The sequence below is a fragment of the Hippocampus zosterae genome, chromosome 1, assembly GCF_025434085.1.
Source record: "Hippocampus zosterae strain Florida chromosome 1, ASM2543408v3, whole genome shotgun sequence".
Lineage (NCBI taxonomy): Eukaryota > Metazoa > Chordata > Actinopteri > Syngnathiformes > Syngnathidae > Hippocampus > Hippocampus zosterae.
Window position 1 is genome coordinate 20,993,804 of NC_067451.1, and position 18,060 is coordinate 21,011,863.

Here is an 18,060-nt window from a genome sequence, read left to right on the forward strand (position 1 = left end):
TGGCTATGTGTGTGAGAGCGAGTTTTCTGTCCCAGCCTAGTTGCTCCCTCAAAATGTATTTTTGCTTGCAACTCAAGTCAAGTCAACAGTATTTATAGAGCACTTTCAAGCAGCCATCGCTGCATACAAAGTGCTGTACGTGGAGCAATTTAACATGCACAATAAACAGTAAGACAAATCGGTAATAAAGGCGGTAGAAAGCACCAAACAGTAAAACCAAGAACAAAACTAAGTCATGCTGAGTCGAATGCCAAAGAATACAAAATGCACAAAATACAAAAATGCACACAAAGAACTACAGGACCGTTGCTGTTCTGTAATTCCTCATAAAAAACATTCAAGCAGCATGACTGCAGAGTGGAAGTTGCTTGCCAAGTGTGGATGGACAGAATGAATGGGTCTGTCATCGAAATGTCTGTATTTCGAGGGGAATAGTCAGCAGCAACATATTAAGAGGCGGGAACTATATTACTGAGTTAATAATTAAATTTACATGTGTGAAGTGAACTTTGAACAAGTTCGCGCAGGAAATGAATTTTCCCAACACTGCTTTTCAGTCATGTGGATTCAATGACATTCGTTCAGCACCACAGACAGCGCCAGACCTGAAAATGACGGACTGAGTAAAACAGCATTCTCACAACTGGCCTGACGAACAATGGAACATCTTGTTTGAGTCCATCACAACAGAAGAAGATGCTAACTAATTTGGCAGGGTTAAAACATGTTTGGACACCTTTGTGCTCTTTATTCATTAACTAATATCCATTCAGTCATGACAAAAACAAAAACAGAAACAAAAATATTAAGTGGGATTTAAAGGTCATTTTCAAATAACTTTTTTTCTAAATTACTGATTCTCTACTGGTGGATCCGAACCCAAAAGTGGGTCGTACAGCAATTTTGTGGGTTGAGGAAAGCTAATAATCATCTTTTTTTTTTAAATAGTAAGTGACGGGAAATGTTAATCGTGCTCCAGTCAGGCACAAGTTTACTCACGAAACAAAATGCAGTTCAACTTTTCAACCTTTTGTCTTGTGGGTATCATAGCTAGCAATTTGCTTTTGTTGATACAGTACACTCAAGTTCATTTGATACAGTGTATGTATGTATTTTCAGAGGCTACTTTAAAAAATATGCCTGATTGTTCTTCACTTCCATGTGAGTTTTGACCTTGCCACAACAGGAAGATGTGGGCCCAAAGGTGACAATAGTTGAGAAACAATGTTCTTAATGTTACCAAACGTTGTGTTTTGTGTGGGCTTTCAGTAATAATAATTTTAAAAAATGCCTGTCTTACCTCCCCGGAAGTGTGTCTCCTGTCAGGGAGCACCAGAGTGTTGGCGTGGCTGCCCGGGCCTACGGTCGAACCGATACTCATTCTGGGCCCGACTAGCATGTAGCGCTTGTCTCCTGATCTGTACTGGATGCTGTGACACAGCGTGCCGTCATAATTGGCGTCTTGCAGATATTTGGAAGTGTACTCTGTGGATTTGGAGCACTGCATGGCGATCAGCACGATGATGCTGATGACAAAGAGGAGCGACACCGAGCCCAAAGTGACGATGAGATAAAAAGTCACGTTGTCCTCCTCTTCCACTTTTGCTGCACTTTTCACATCGGAAGCTGCAAAAGCCTCTTTGGGCTCCACGAGTTTGACGGTCACGGTGGCTGTTGCCGACAGCGACACGTTGCCGTTGTCTTTGACCAGGATGAGCAGTCGATGCTCAGCCTCGTCCGTCTCCGTGAAGGAGCGAAGTGTTCGGATCTGGCCCGTGTAGCGGTCCAAAGAAAACAGACTGTGGTCGCTGACTTGCTGCAGCGAAAACAGCAACCAGCCGTTATATCCGATATCGGCGTCATAGGCTCGGACTTTCGTCACCAAGTCTCCTGCTTTGAGATTGCGGGGAATCTCCTCCACCCCTTCGGCAGAACCGTTGGAGCTGACTGGATACAGGATGACTGGAGCGTTGTCGTTCTGATCCAGAATGAACACCTTCACTGTCACGTTGCTGCTCAATGGAGGACTTCCACTATCCGTGGCCACCACTTGGAAATGGAAACTTTTCACTGTCTCAAAGTCCAAACTTTTTAGCGCCGATATTTGTCCATTTTCAGCATTTATATTCAGGAAAGACATGATGTCATTCAGGCGTCCCTCTCTCACAATATGATATGAAATAGCTGCATTACCATTTATATCTTTGTCTGTTGCACTGACATAGAAAACTGAATTCCCAGCCACATTGTTTTCTGCTAAATAAAATTCAAGGGGATTGTGTTCAAAGTGTGGACAGTTGTCATTCACATCTGATATCTGAATATTGAGAGATATTACAGCCGATAAAGGAGGCTCACCACAGTCAGTGGCTTTTATTGTGATTTCATAATGAGACACTTCCTCTCTGTCCAAATAGCCTTTAGTCACCACTGAAAATATGTTTTCTTTGTAGGATGGCTTTAATTCAAAAGGGACAGCATTTATTATGGTGGCTATAACTTTTCCATTAACACCCGAGTCTTTATCCTTCACACTAATGAGGGAAATAACTGAACCGGGTTTTGAATCTTCAGCCACTGAATTTGACAGTGACGTCACATCTACTTGTGGAGCATTATCATTAATGTCTCTGATCTTAATAATGACTCTGCATTCACCTGTCAAAGGTGGCGTTCCCCTGTCCGATGCCTCAATGTCGAGTTTATAAACGTCATTTTCTTCATAGTCAACTTTTCCTTTTACTCGTATCACCCCCGTCGACTTTTCCACTTCAAAAACACCGTACACGTTTTTTTTCAATGTTTTTGCAAGACTATATTCAATTTCCCCATTAATACCTTCATCTGGGTCTGTACCGTTCATTTTAAAAACTGAACTACCAATCTGAACATTTTCTGTTATTGTAATTTCGTAAATGTCCTGAGTGAACATAGGACGATTGTCATTAATATCAAGAATGATAATGGACACGTTCAGGCTGCCCGACCGCGGAGGTTTCCCTCCATCCACCGCGGTGAGTATCAGCGAGTGTTTTGCTTTTTGTTCCCGGTCTAGCGATGTCTTCAGCACCAAAAATGGAATTTTATCCTCGTCGCTCTGGCGGACATCGACTTCAAAATGTCCATTTGACGTCAACGTGTATGCGCGGATGGAGTTCGTCCCTGCGTCAGGATCCTGCGCTGCTTGCAGCTGGAATCGTTTACCAGGCAACGTGTGCTCGGCGATTTCAAACGTTTGCTCTTTTTCAGTGAAAACGGGGGAGTGGTCGTTCACATCGGTGATTTCTATCACGACATAATGTATTTCCAGGGGGGTTTCCACGATAACTTTGAGCTCAAAGAGGCAAGCGCCGCTGCCCTGACACGAGTCATCTCTGTCTATTCTCTTGTTCACGTACAACATCCCATTGTGCTGGTTTACCTCAAAAAAGGCCTCCTTCGATTCGGAAACCACTCGGAACCGCCGATCAAGCAAAGAGCTCATATCAAGGCCCAGATCCTTTGCAATATTCCCCACGATAGTTCCATCTTTAACCTCCTCGGGAATGGAGTAGCGGATTTCTGTCAAAGCCCGATTTACCAGCAGCAGAAGCAAAGCAAAATGAAAAACAGCACGGGCTTCCATCTCCCGACAGCAAAACGCAGCTGCATAAAATGGTGAGATACGTTTACATCCGAGTCATTTTTCCCCCAAACATGACACTGCGGCAACACAATGCACGTATCGCTGACCAGCGCAGGCTATAAATGCCGCCCGAGATTTTGTCAGGCTCAACAAAAGATTTCCAGGGGAGGGACGTTATGTCGACGATTTTTAATCGAGCACTGACACCAAGAGGAGAAGCTGCTGATTGGAGCCGCCAACAATTTATTCATTATAATAAAAATCAACAATAAATAACAAATCTACAAAGACTACAAAATGAAGAACACAAATAAAGGTCACAATTCACAGATCCGCCCAGGAAGTGATTGATTATATTCAAAGGGTATTGAAAAAAAACATGATCAATGTAACACGGGATGTATGACGTCACGTTATAAATACTGTGACGGTAAAACTACATGTCCCACGATGCACCTTTATGAACTACACTTAGACGACATCCGGCCACTTGCGAGAGAAGTTTCAAACCTCTTACTTGATAAAAGCAATAGTGTGAACCAAATGTGCAGATGCCTGTTTTGGGCATTCAGAGAAGTATGTTTTGATAAAGGAAAACTGCTTTTTTTGACAAAAAAAGTCGATTATGCTTACCTGAAACCACCAAAGAAAAGCAACATGAAGAAAAACTCAAATGCAATTGCAATACGAGGGAAATATGTTTTAAAATACGGTTATATTTCAGAGTAAGAATAAATATCATGATGTTACATTTATGTTGTCACTCACACGCACACACGGGCACACGCACACACACACACGCGTACACACAGGCACACACGTTTTTTTTTTATTAACTTCCAGTTGTTATTAAAAATACTCAGAGGAAAGGATAATGCGATTTTTCAATATAAATCCGCCTGAAGTAAACAGGATGTGGCCAGGGATGAAAAAAAATGCACACATGTGATTTGCAAAAAAACATGAATTCATCACCCATTAAATACATGCAGGGCGGCTAGGTAGTCCAGTGGTTAGCACGTTGGCTTCACAGTGCAGAGGTACCGGGTTCGATTCCAGCTGCGGCCTCCCTGTGTGGAGTTTGCATGTTCTCCCCGGTCCTGCGTGGATTTTCCCCGGGTGCTCCGGTTTCCTCCCACATTCCAAAAACATGCGTGGCAGGCTGATTGAACACTCTAAATTGTCCCTAGGTGTGAGTGTGAGTGTGAATGGTTGTTCGTCTCTGTGTGCCCTGCGATTGGCTGGCAACCGATTCAGGGTGTCCCCCGCCTACTGCCCGAAGGCAGCTGGGATAGGCTGCAGCACCCCCCGCGACGCTAGTGAGGATTGAGCGGCTCGGAAGATGAATGAATGAATGAATAAATACATACAATATGTATGAAAGAAAGAGTACCCTCCATTGGATTAACACATATTTATATATACTTTGCCTGCGTTAAATCCATCCCCACATTTGAGAATCTTATACTCAATCGAGTTTGTAAACAAGTTTGAAACTTGGCCATGAAGCAACTTAACAGTTTGAGCGTGGAACATGTTAACAAGCAAAATTGAGCAACACGAGCTTCAAATATGTTTTACTCACCATAAGCAATGAAACGCTTAAAAAATTATAATAATTAAAAAAAAAGAGGAAACAAGTTCTTCTTACCTCCCCGGAAGTGTGTCTCCTGTCAGGGAGCACCAGAGTGTTGGCGTGGCTGCCCGGGACTACGGTCGAACCGATACTCATTCTGGGCCCGACTAGCATGTAGCGCTTGTCTCCTGATCTGTACTGGATGCTGTGACACAGCGTGCCGTCATAATTGGCGTCTTGCAGATATTTGGAAGTGTACTCTGTGGATTTGGAGCACTGCATGGCGATCAGCACGATGATGCTGATGACAAAGAGGAGCGACACCGAGCCCAAAGTGATGATGAGATAAAAAGTCACATTGTCCTCCTCGTCCACTTTTGCTGCACTTTTCACATCGGAAGCCGCAAAAGCCTCTTTGGGCTCCATGAGTTTGACGATCACGGTGGCTGTTGCCGAGAGCGACACGTTGCCGTTGTCTTTGACCAGGATGAGCAGTCGATGATCAGCCTCGTCCGTCTCCGTGAAGGAGCGAAGTGTTCGGATCTGGCCCGTGTAGCGGTCCAAAGAAAACAGACTGTGGTCGCTGACTTGCTGCAGCGAAAACAGCAACCAGCCGTTATATCCGATATCGGCGTCATAGGCTCGGACTTTCGTCACCAAGTCTCCTGCTTTGAGATTGCGGGGAATCTCCTCCACCCCTTTGGCAGAACCGTTGGAGCTGACTGGATACAGGATGACCGGAGCGTTGTCGTTCTGATCCAGAATGAACACCTTCACTGTCACGTTGCTGCTCAGTGGAGGACTTCCACCGTCGGTGGCCACCACTTGGAAATGGAAACTTTTCAGCGTCTCAAAGTCAAAGCTTTTTAGTGCGGATATTTCACCATTCTCAGGGTTGATGTTCAAAAATGTTGACATTTTACCTTGCTGCCCTTCTCTGTTAATTTGATATGTCAGCGCCGCATTTTCATTCAAGTCCTTGTCGAATGCGGTGACCGAAAATATGGACTTCCCTGGCATGTTATTTTCCAGTAAATAAAGTTGAATTGGACTTTGCGTAAAGGTTGGAATATTGTCATTAACGTCTGACACGTCGACATGCAGAATTTTAAATGTGGACAGAGGAGGCTGACCGCAGTCTGTCGCTGTGATTGTGATGTCATAATCTGCCACTAATTCTCGATCCAGTCTGTCTTTCAGGGCCAGCGAGTACATATTATCTTGAAAGGAAGGTTTTAATTCGAACGGGGCATTTTTTGACAGACTAGATATAACTTTGCCATTCAGCCCGACGTCTTTGTCTGTGATGCTTATAAGAGCAATGACAGTCCCGGGTTTTGAATCCTCTGCAACCGTTTTTGACAGAGAAGTTACGTCTATTTCAGGTTGGTTGTCATTTTCGTCCACTATTTTAATGATCACTTGGCAGTCAGTACTCATTGGCGGTTGTCCTTTGTCTGTGGCGCGGATGTCTAATTTGTAAACATCTGCCTTCTCAAAGTCTATTTGGCCCTTCACACTTATTTCACCAGTGTTTTTATCCAAACTGAACATTTCCTCGATCTTGGAATCAAGTTGTCCTCCAAAGTAATATTCAATTTCTCCATTTAGTCCGTCGTCTAGATCAGTTGCTTCCACCTGGATGATGCTTTTGTCGGGGTTTACGTTTTCGGATAAAGTTACAGAATAGACGTCTTGCGTGAACGTTGGGTGGTTATCATTTGAATCAAGCACTTTAAGTGTGATGTTAAGACTTCCAGATTTTGGTGGATTCCCACCGTCAACAGCACTAAGAATGAGCCTATGCTCGGGGTATTTTTCTCGGTCCAAAGACTTTTGTAAAACTAAGAATGGCACCTTGTCTTCAGCTCTCTCCCTAATTTCTGTACTAAAATATTCATTTGTATTTAATTTATACACTCGCACTGTATTTGTGACAACATCTGGGTCGTGTGCAATCGGTAACTGAAAGCGTCTACCCGGAAGAGTGGACTCAGGAATTTCAAAGATAAATTCTTCCTCTTGAAAAGTCGGTGAATTGTCATTTATATCTAAGATTTCTACAACAACATGATGTATTTCCATGGGGTTTTCAGCAACAAATTTCAGATTAACTAAACACGGAGAGACGCGCTCGCATAACTCCTCTCTGTTGACGGTTTTACGCACAAAGAGGACGCCATTGTTCACATTTACCTCAAACTGAGCCTCCTCTGTGCCTGAAACAATGTGAAACCGTCTCTCAGCCAACATGCTGATGTCCAGTCCCAAATCCCTGGCGATATTCCCCACCACGGTTCCCACTTTGACTTCCTCTGTGATGGAGTATTTGATCTGTGCCACAACCTGCTCCAAACAAACCAATATGATGCAGAGAAAGAGACCTCGCCTTTGTCCTGCTGCCCCCATCCTCCCCGTTTAGATTACAGCATTGAAATCCAAATTCCACCCAAAAAAATGAAGCCTCCAAAATGGCAAATTACATTTCCTTATTGGATAAAGTACAAGGAAATCATAGTAACGACAGCAACCTCCATCTCCGTTGAAGGTCTTGTCTCCTCTGATGACTTGTACAAAACGATTCCAAAATGGGCAGGACTGCCGAATGCTCATCACTATACAGTATATTGGTATGATACTCCCACCTACTGGTCATAACGCATTATGAGCATGGAATAGATTAACACAGTGGTTCTTAACCTTGTTAGAGGTATTGTACCCAACCAGCTCATATGCAGATACACCGAACTCTGAGTGAAAATTCAAAATATGATTCGAGAAGCGTTCTTTCAGTTTTGCCGGTGCGAGACAAGAGTTGCTCAACTTGGCATGATAAATCATGCGCGGGTAGGATGCCGAGTCCAATGACGTTTCGTGATGCATCTGAATCCATGTTGTACATACAATATTTGACCAACCACCTTCTTTTTTGTTCAACATAGCATGTGTTTAAAACATTAAAAACAAAACAAAACAAACACAAATCACACCATGTACTATCACTACAGTCATTATCGCTGACGACTGATCGAACTAAATTTCTCACGGCACTGATTGGACAAGCAATGTCATGTGATCATCTGCAGCCAGTGATGGCCTAGGGGGCGTGTCATAACGAATTGACATGTTGAGTCGGGTTTATCTTAACCTCCATGGCAGAGGCTCCGTCGAACCCCGAACCTGAGACCAATTCATCGAACCCTTGGGGTTCGATCGAACACAGGTTAAGGACCACTGTTTTAACATCAGTGAGTTGGATGGATGGAATGATGGATAGATAGATAGATAGATAGATACATAGATAGATAGATAGATAGATAGATAGATAGATAGATAGATAGATAGATAGATAGATAGATAGATAGATAGATAGATAGATAGATAGACAGACAGACAGACAGACAGACAGACAGACAGACAGACAGACAGACAGACAGACAGACAGACAGACAGACAGACAGACAGACAGACAGACAGACAGACAGATAGACAGATAGACAGATAGACAGATAGATAGATTTTTCCTTTTATGTGCATGACATCACTCACTGAGGAATTTCTCTCTTGGTTAATTTAAAAGATACATTATTTGCCCTGCAATAAATACTGTATATCCCCACACCCCCCAAACAGACTATTTTTAATTAAAAAAGACACAAATTAAATATGTATCTTCGTCCAATCTGAATTTAAATAATTCAATATGCCCGTCAGAGCAATAGATACAAAGTACAATTGAATCCAAACACCGTAGTCCAGTGAGTAATACAAGCAATGTTTCAATATTATGCATCTAACACGGACGGACCAGCCTTTGGACCCTCAATTATAATTTCCACCAAGTCTGCCTCGTCATCACAATGTTTCAGAACCATGAACAGCTGTGACCTTTTTATAGTCTGAGGGATATGTCAAGAAAGTCGGCTTGTTGGTATTGTTTGGGTGCCATATTGATCATGAAGAAAGTTCACAAGTGCAGCAACTTTTGTATACAAAGGAAGTAAAAGATGATGATGATAAGCAGTTGAAAAACTAGAAATGTCCCAATTGTTTCAATGTTGCAAGTGTTCTGTGTTCTTGCTATCTCTGATTTCTGTTGCTAAGTGAGCCTTGCCCCGATCCTCTGGGGTTTGGCCGAAAGTGATTTCCCCACACTGGGTTTTGTGTCTCGCTATTTTCCAGGTGTGATGGCTTTTCATGTCACATTTGTTTGTTCTTGTCAATTTTGTTGTGGGTACCTTGAGTTGTACTTTTGTACTCTGGTTACTGCCATTTTGTTCATAGTTATCGACTTTGTTTGTATCCAAAAATATGCATTTTAAAGATAACACAGACTAGTGGAATTCCACTGCCACAAAACCACATTGACATAATCACAGCTACAAAATATTACAATGCAGCGATGCATAACCTGTACCTGAACAAAAAATAATCCTGTTTACCTCTAGACATGACATAGTTGCCATGAACAATTTTACAAAGCTCAGTGTTTGGAATTTCCAATCATCAAGGTGAAGTTTAACAACAAGCAAACAAGGCAGCAAAAAGCAACAGAACTGGAAGCAATGTTTTTCTTGATAACAAAGTCTAAAACATTGCTGTCATTTGAAGAAAATGTTTAAAAATGCTTCGGTCAGTGTTAACATGACTGCTAGTGGGAGAAAAAAGCAGTTTTAAAATAATGTGGATCAAATTGCACCGATAGTACACACTGAAGTCATAGGGGAGCATAGTAGGTCTATTGTAATCAAAGTAAAAATTGTCTGTCTTACCTCCCCTGAAGTGTGTCTCCTGTCAGGGAGTACCAGAGTGTTGGCGTGGCTGCCCGGGACTACGGTCGAACCGATACTCATTCTGGGTCCGACTAGCATGTAGCGCTTGTCTCCTGATCTGTACTGGATGCTGTGACACAGCGTGCCGTCATAATTGGCGTCTTGCAGATATTTGGAAGTGTACTCTGTGGATTTGGAGCACTGCATGGCGATCAGCACGATGATGCTGATGACAAAGAGGAGCGACACCGAGCCCAAAGTGACGATGAGATAAAAAGTCACGTTGTCCTCCTCGTCCACTTTTGCTGCACTTTTCACATCGGAAGCTGCAAAAGCCTCTTTGGGCTCAACGAGTTTGACGGTCAGGGTGGCCGTTGCCGAGAGCGACACGTTGCCGTTGTCTTTGACCAGGATGAGCAGTCGATGCTCGGCCTCGTCCGTCTCCGTGAAGGAGCGAAGTGTTCGGATCTGGCCCGTGTAGCGGTCCAAAGAAAACAGACTGTGGTCGCTGACTTGCTGCAGCGAAAACAGCAACCAGCCGTTATATCCGATATCGGCGTCATAGGCTCGGACTTTCGTCACCAAGTCTCCTGCTTTGAGATTGCGGGGAATCTCCTCCACCCCTTTGGCAGAACCGTTGGAGCTGACTGGATACAGGATGACCGGAGCGTTGTCGTTCTGATCCAGAATGAACACCTTCACTGTCACGTTGCTGCTCAGTGGAGGACTTCCACCGTCGGTGGCCACCACTTGGAAATGGAAACTTTTCAGCGTCTCAAAGTCAAAGCTTTTTAGTGCGGATATTTCACCATTCTCAGGGTTGATGTTCAAAAATGTTGACATTTTACCTTGCTGCCCTTCTCTGTTAATTTGATATGTCAGCGCCGCATTTTCATTCAAGTCCTTGTCGAATGCGGTGACCGAAAATATGGACTTCCCTGGCATGTTATTTTCCAGTAAATAAAGTTGAATTGGACTTTGCGTAAAGGTTGGAATATTGTCATTAACGTCTGACACGTCGACATGCAGAATTTTAAATGTGGACAGAGGAGGCTGACCGCAGTCTGTCGCTGTGATTGTGATGTCATAATCTGCCACTAATTCTCGATCCAGTCTGTCTTTCAGGGCCAGCGAGTACATATTATCTTGAAAGGAAGGTTTTAATTCGAACGGGGCATTTTTTGACAGACTACATACAACTTTGCCATTCAGCCCGACGTCTTTGTCTGTGATGCTTATAAGAGCAATGACAGTCCCGGGTTTTGAATCCTCTGCAACCGTTTTTGACAGAGAAGTTACGTCTATTTCAGGTTGGTTGTCATTTTTGTCCACTATTTTAATGATCACTCGGCAATCAGTACTCATTGGCGGTTGTCCTTTGTCCGTGGCGTGGACGTCTAATTTATAAACATCTGCCTTCTCAAAATCTATTTGGCCTTTCACACTTATTTCACCGGTGTTTTTATCTAAACTAAACATTTCGTAGATTTCTGAGTCAAGTTCTCCACCAAAATAATACTCAACTTCTCCATTTATTCCTTCGTCCAGGTCAGTTGCTTCAACCTTGATAACACCTGTTCCCAATTTCACATTTTCTGATAAATTGACTGAATATACTTCTTGCAGAAATGCGGGAGTATTGTCATTAGAGTCGAGAACTATAACTGTGACGTTAAGACTTCCAGATCTTACTGGATTTCCACCATCAAATGAAGTCAGAACCAATTTATGCTCACTGTGCTTTTCTCTGTCCAGAGATTTTTGAAGACTTAAAAAGGGTATCTTATCATCTCCTCGCTCACGAATTTGTATATTAAAATAATCATTTGGGGTCAATTTGTATGAACGCACTGTATTAAACACAACATCTGGATCATGTGCACTTGGTAACTGGAAGCGTTTTCCTGGATGTGTAGACTCATATATTTCAAAAATTTTCTCTTCCTCTTGAAACGTGGGTGAATTGTCATTTATATCTAAGATTTCTACATCAACATGATGTATTTCCATTGGGTTTTCAGCAACTAATTTTAGATTAACTAAGCATGGAGCGATGCTCTCACATAGCTCTTCTCTGTTGATGGTTTTACCCACAAAGAGGACGCCATTGTTCACATTTACCTCAAACTGAGCCTCCTCTGCTCCTGAAACAATGCGAAACCGTTTCTCCACCAACGTGCTGACGTCCAGTCCCAAATCCCCGGCGACATTCCCCACCACGGTTCCCACTTTGACTTCCTCTGCGATGGAATATTTGATCTGTGCTGCAACCTGCTCCAAACAAACCAATATGATGCCGACAAAAAGACATCGCCTTTGTCCTGCTGCTCCCATCCTCCCAGCTTGGTTTACAGCATTGAAATCCAAATTCCACCCAAAAAAATGAAGCCTCCAAAAGAAAAAATATTTCTCTTAAATGTGTCCCAAAATGAGAGGCAATAAAAGACCTGAAACGACAGTAACACCCGTCGCTATTGATGCTCCCGTCTCCTCTGATGACTTGAACAAAACGGTTCCAGAAGGGGCAGGACGCCGCATGCTTATCACTCTGTATAACACTGCCACTTAGTGGTTTTAATTCGTAATGAACATGGAGACTCTGATTGTTACTGTAAAATGTGATTCGGTGTGATCGTGAGTGGCTGTGACCTGCAGTCGTTCTTGTCCCACAAAATGTACTTACATCACTCACCAAGGCTCGTAGATTGTGCTTTTTTTAATAGATATCTTGGTTGTCTACCAATAGTACTGTACAAACCTCTATGACCACCCTATTTTTTTTAAATTGAAGTAGGGACCTATTAAATATTTATCGCTCTCAAATCACAATTTCAATCAGTATGTTGCAGACCTTAGAACAATGCATACAATTCTATACACAAACCAATGTCCTTTGAGTGAAATGCTCAGCGCATATTAGTACTCTACAAACAAAACATCCACTGCCCCCAAAAAGTCAACAGCATCATCACAATGTTGTCTCGAATCTCTCAGGACCGTGGACAGAGATGAAATTGTTTCAGTCAGCGAATATGTGAAGAACGCTGATTGGTAGGTTGGTTTGAAAAGGTACTTAATTGACCATGAGGGAAGCTCACGTGCACATCCTCTCTGATACACAAGGGAAGTAAAAGATGACAATGGAAAACTGTTGAAACTTTGCAAATGTCCCATTTTTTTCCTTGTTAGTGTCTCTTTTGTTCTTTCCATATCTGCTTTCAGTTGACCAGCCTGAGGATTCAGCTTTGTGTTTTCTCTACATCTGGCGATGTGTCACGTTATTTTATAGCTGAGATGTTTTTTTTTTTAATATTGAATTTTATTGTTGATATCTTGAGTAGCACTTTTGTAGCCCACTTACTGTCCTTTTGTTCTTCCTGGAGTTATTGTCTTCATTTCATCATCAAACAGTCAACACTTGCAAACACAACACACAGCAGTCCAATCACGCGACCATGCAACACCATTGAGAGATTCTCAGCAACACCATAAAACGTTTTTATAGTGTGCCTATAGGCATACACCATAGCTCTTTATCAACATGTAAAATGTGTCATTTACCTCCACAGATGTGGAATGGCTTCCACGGACTATTGTAGAATGCTCAACGCTTGGAAATTGCTCTCATCAAATGAACGTCAACAACACTCAAACATCAGTGTAGCAGAAAGCCTGGTTCATCCAGGTAGTGGTGGATCTTAAATGTCACAAAGATAACTGTCAGAAGTCAGCACCACCGAGAGAACTGGAAAGACTGTGTTTTCCCCCTCAACCACAACATCTACAACAAATTGTCATCAGTCAAAGACAATAAAAAAAATCTGTCACTGCTAACACAACTACATGGTTACTGTTAACAGACACAACAGTTTTAAAGCGGATGGAATTGCACCTTCACATCAGATTTTTGGGGCCGCACATCATGTCTATTGAAAGCATTTATATTCATTAAAAAATGTCTGTCTTACCTCCCCCGAAGTGTGTCCCCTGTCAGGGAGCACCAGAGTGTTGGTGTGGCTGCCCGGGACTACGGTCGAACCGATACTCATTCTGGGTCCGACTAGCATGTAGCGCTTGTCTCCTGATCTGTACTGGATGCTGTGACACAGCGTGCCGTCATAATTGGCGTCTTGCAGATATTTGGAAGTGTACTCTGTGGATTTGGAGCACTGCATGGCGATCAGCACGATGATGCTGATGACAAAAAGGAGCGACACCGAGCCCAAAGTGATGATGAGATAAAAAGTCACGTTGTCCTCCTCGTCCACTTTTGCTGCATTTTTCACATCGGAAGCTGCGAAAGCCTCTTTGGGCTCCACAAGTTTGATGGTCAGGGTGGCTGTTGCCGACAGCGACACGTTGCCGTTGTCTTTGACCAGGATGAGCAGTCGATGCTCGGCCTCGTCCGTCTCCGTGAAGGAGCGAAGTGTTCGGATCTGGCCCGTGTAGCGGTCCAAAGAAAACAGACTGTGGTCGCTGACTTGCTGCAGCGAAAACAGCAACCAGCCGTTATATCCGATATCGGCGTCATAGGCTCGGACTTTCGTCACCAAGTCTCCTGCTTTGAGATTGCGGGGAATCTCCTCCACCCCTTTGGCAGAACCGTTGGAGCTGACTGGATACAGGATGACTGGAGCGTTGTCATTCTGATCCAGAATGAACACCTTCACTGTCACGTTGCTGCTCAGTGGAGGACTTCCACCGTCGGTGGCCACCACTTGGAATTGGAAACTTTTCAGCGTCTCAAAGTCAAAACTTTTCAAGGCTGTAATTGTGCCAGTGATCTCATTAATATTCAAAAATGATGTCACACTTTCACTTTTCCGTTGGAGTGAGTATGTCACAGCTGCATTTTCTTCGCCATCGGCATCTGTGGCCCTCACAGAAAACAAAGACACTCCTGCTTTGTTGTTTTCCAGCACATAAAATGTAAAAGGACTTTGACTGAATAAAGGCCTATTGTCATTCACATCCAGTATATCTACGTGTACGATCTTAGTCGAGGACTTAGGGGGCGTCCCTAAATCTTTTGCTGTTATTAAGATATCATACGCATGCTCCCTCTCTTTATCTAAATAGTCGTTGGTTACAAGAGAGTATGACTGTCCATCTGGTGCCGATTTGAGAGCAAAGGGCAAGCGTTCCGGCAGGCTGCAAACCACCTGTCCATTCGCATCCGAGTCCAAATCATTCACGCCCACTAGCGCCACCACTGTACCGAGAGCGGCGTCCTCTGCGATGCGACTCAACAATGAGGTGATGTCAATTTTGGGTCGGTTGTCGTTCACATCCTCCACACGGATTAGCACGCTGCACTGTGTGGATAGCGACACCGCGCCTTTGTCCGCAGCCAGCACCTTCATCTCATAGACTTGTCTCTCTTCAAAATCGAGATCTCTTTTTATTGTTAGTTCCCCACTTTTCTTATTCAAATCAAATGGCATGCTGGTGTGTCCTCTTAATTTGCTCCTGAGAGAATATTCAATCTCACCATTGTGTCCCTCATCTGAGTCTGATGCCTTCACTGTTAGTAGATATGTCCCCAGAGGAGCATTCTCCTTCACGCTAATGGAGTATTTCTGACGGTCACACACTGGTGCGTTATCATTTACATCAGATACAATAATGGTGATGTTAATAGTACCTGTTTTAGGTGGTTTGCCCCCATCTGAGGCTGTTAATATTAACTGGTGCTGTGCTGCGTTTTCTCGATCCAAAGGCCGCTGTAACACAAGAAAAGGCACCCTCCCTTCCTCACCAAAGTCTTCGGTTTCTAGGAGAAAAAACGGGTTGTGGTTCAGCTTGTACATTTGGACAGAATTCAATCCCACGTCCAAGTCTTGGGCGCCCTCCACTTGGAGTTTGGATCCAATTACAGCAGATTCCAGCACCTCCAAGGTGCAATTGTCATCAAGGAATCTTGGCAAGTTATCGTTCACGTCCAGTACCTCAACAAGGACTTGATGCATCTCCAGAGGGTTTTCCACAACCACCTTGAGATTCGTAATGCACGGCATGGTGTTACCGCACAGGTCCTCCCGGTCCAATCTCTGGTGGACAGAGAGAACACCATCATTCTGATTTACCTTGAATTGCTCCCGCTTTGTTCCTGACACCACACGGAGATTTCTCTGCTGCAGCCTGCCGACTTCCAGTCCGAGGTCCTTGGCAACATTTCCAACCACTGTTCCCGGTTTTACTTCCTCCTGAATTGAATATCTTATTTGAGCAGAGATGCCCTCTGGATGAACAACAATCAGCAGCGGCAAACACAAAGAAATCCATGTCGCCGGCCACTGTCCTCCCATGCAGCATCTTGCCATTATTAATCAGTGACGATTCCTAACCGCAGCTATTATATATACATTGGTTCAATATTTCATAACGAATCATTAACAAATATTCCGGAGAGTAATCATTTTTCGTGGAACAACGATCGCTGTTTCTCTTATGCCTGTCGGTTGACGGTGAATCTCGAAATGAGGGGGGAAAAAAACAACCTCTCCTCACACCACTGCCATTATATAGTCTAACAGCGCGGCCTACTGTCAATAACATGATACTGCAGCCTGCAAAAATGTGTACTGTACTCAAATTATTTTGTTGCTTTACACACCACATACTTCAGGCCTGGTTTTAAGTGTATATAAAATAAAGCCATAGCAGTAAAAATTCCATTGTTCATATTCACCCACTTTCACCCATTCCTTTCAATAGGTTTGTATTCACAATTCAGATTTTTTTTGTCTATTTTTAGATGCTGTGATGACAATGAATGTTTTTGACATCTAACTGGGACCGTTTATACAGTATGAGGCACAATAGGAAAGCTAATGTTGACAAATCTTGACTTTTCGGTGCAAGAACATTCTGTCAGATAGATGACATGTTTAAGCTTCACGAACTGACTAACAGAGTGGAAGGTGACACTGGGACCACACAATATCCATCCATCCATTTTCCGATCGACCTTATCCTCAACAGGGTGCTCAGCCTATCCCAGCTGTCTTCGGGCAGTAGGCGGGGGACACCCTGAACTGATTGCCAGCCAATCGCAGGGCACACAGAGACGAACAACCATCCACGTTCACATTGAGTGTTCAATCAGCTTGCCGTGCATGTTTTTGGAATGTGGGAGAAAAACCGGAGTACCCACACAGGCACCCACACAGACACGGGGGAGAACACTCAAACTCCACACAGGAAGGCCGCAGCCGGGATCAAACCCGCAACCTCTGCACTGTGAAGTCAACGCGCTAACCACTGGACCACCATCCCACAATAAATTACAATAAATTAACATTACTGTTGCTGTGGTTAAAATATATTAAAGGTGCACCTCTATTAATTTACATTTTATTTGTGACTATTTTTCTTTGAAAATGTAGGAAATAATTCCAAAAGACATCAGCAGTAACAAAAAAAAAAAACCCAAAAAGTGTCCGCGTACTGGGACCACAATTCATATGATAAACACTTTCATAATGGGCGTCTTACTTTGAGTAAACAAGTCAAAGTCGTTAGCCATCGTAGCGAGGAATGAACTTTGCATGCCTTGATGAGGACAAGCAATAGAGCGGATGAATGGGTGCATGGATTTCCTCCTCCTCCGAGGTGATTGTCCTCTCATAGGCTACACCAAGGAACAAAATTGGACAACATCTATTCACGTGGAAGTTATTTACCATTGTAAATTACATTACAACTCATTTGCATATTCTAATTTATTTTATCACATACTGGTAGAGCAAAATGTGTTTGTCTGTATTTAACCAACCTTGAGGAGCAATGGGCAGCACCTGTGAGATGACAGAAAAAAACAAAACAAAACTGAAAAGCACACTGACAATTTGTATCAAAACCAGGCCATTCGAGTCAGCATAAAAATGTTGTCATTTAAAATTCCACACAGAGATACATCATATTATACAAAAATCCCACTGGCAGTGCGATAACACTGTCAGTGAAAATGTTTTTTAAAAATGTTTTTGCACATTTGTGTGCAAAAGATCGAAGAAGAAAAACTGCTGTCTCTGGCCCCATGATCTTGTAACTCTAATTTGATTAAAAAAAATATATATATATAT

The 18,060-nt window shown here is 43.2% G+C and overlaps 2 protein-coding genes across 5 annotated transcripts in view; both read right to left on the bottom strand.

Moving 5' to 3' along the window:
• LOC127610195 (protocadherin alpha-C2-like) overlaps window positions 1-12,466 on the bottom strand; it is a 138,044-nt gene extending 125,578 nt beyond the window's left edge. For 2 of the 4 annotated variants that reach the window (XM_052080290.1, XM_052080304.1), the window contains exon 1: window positions 10,670-12,466. In XM_052080290.1, coding sequence (XP_051936250.1) covers window positions 10,670-12,307 — 1,638 coding nt within the window. In that variant the 5' untranslated portion in view covers window positions 12,308-12,466. Of the gene's footprint in view, window positions 1-5,972; window positions 7,752-10,669 lie in introns of those variants that run through there. The other 2 variants (XM_052080315.1, XM_052080295.1) reach the window with 2 other exon arrangements.
• On the bottom strand, window positions 346-16,414 carry LOC127610372 (protocadherin beta-14-like). Its single transcript, XM_052080474.1, has 2 exons — window positions 14,638-16,414; window positions 346-1,996 (listed from the first exon to the last, which is right to left on the bottom strand). Exons 1-2 carry the CDS (start codon window positions 16,294-16,296, stop codon window positions 1,088-1,090), a joined length of 2,568 nt encoding a protein of 855 aa, XP_051936434.1. The 5' UTR covers window positions 16,297-16,414; the 3' UTR covers window positions 346-1,087.
• Window positions 16,415-18,060: the final 1,646 nt, after the last annotated feature.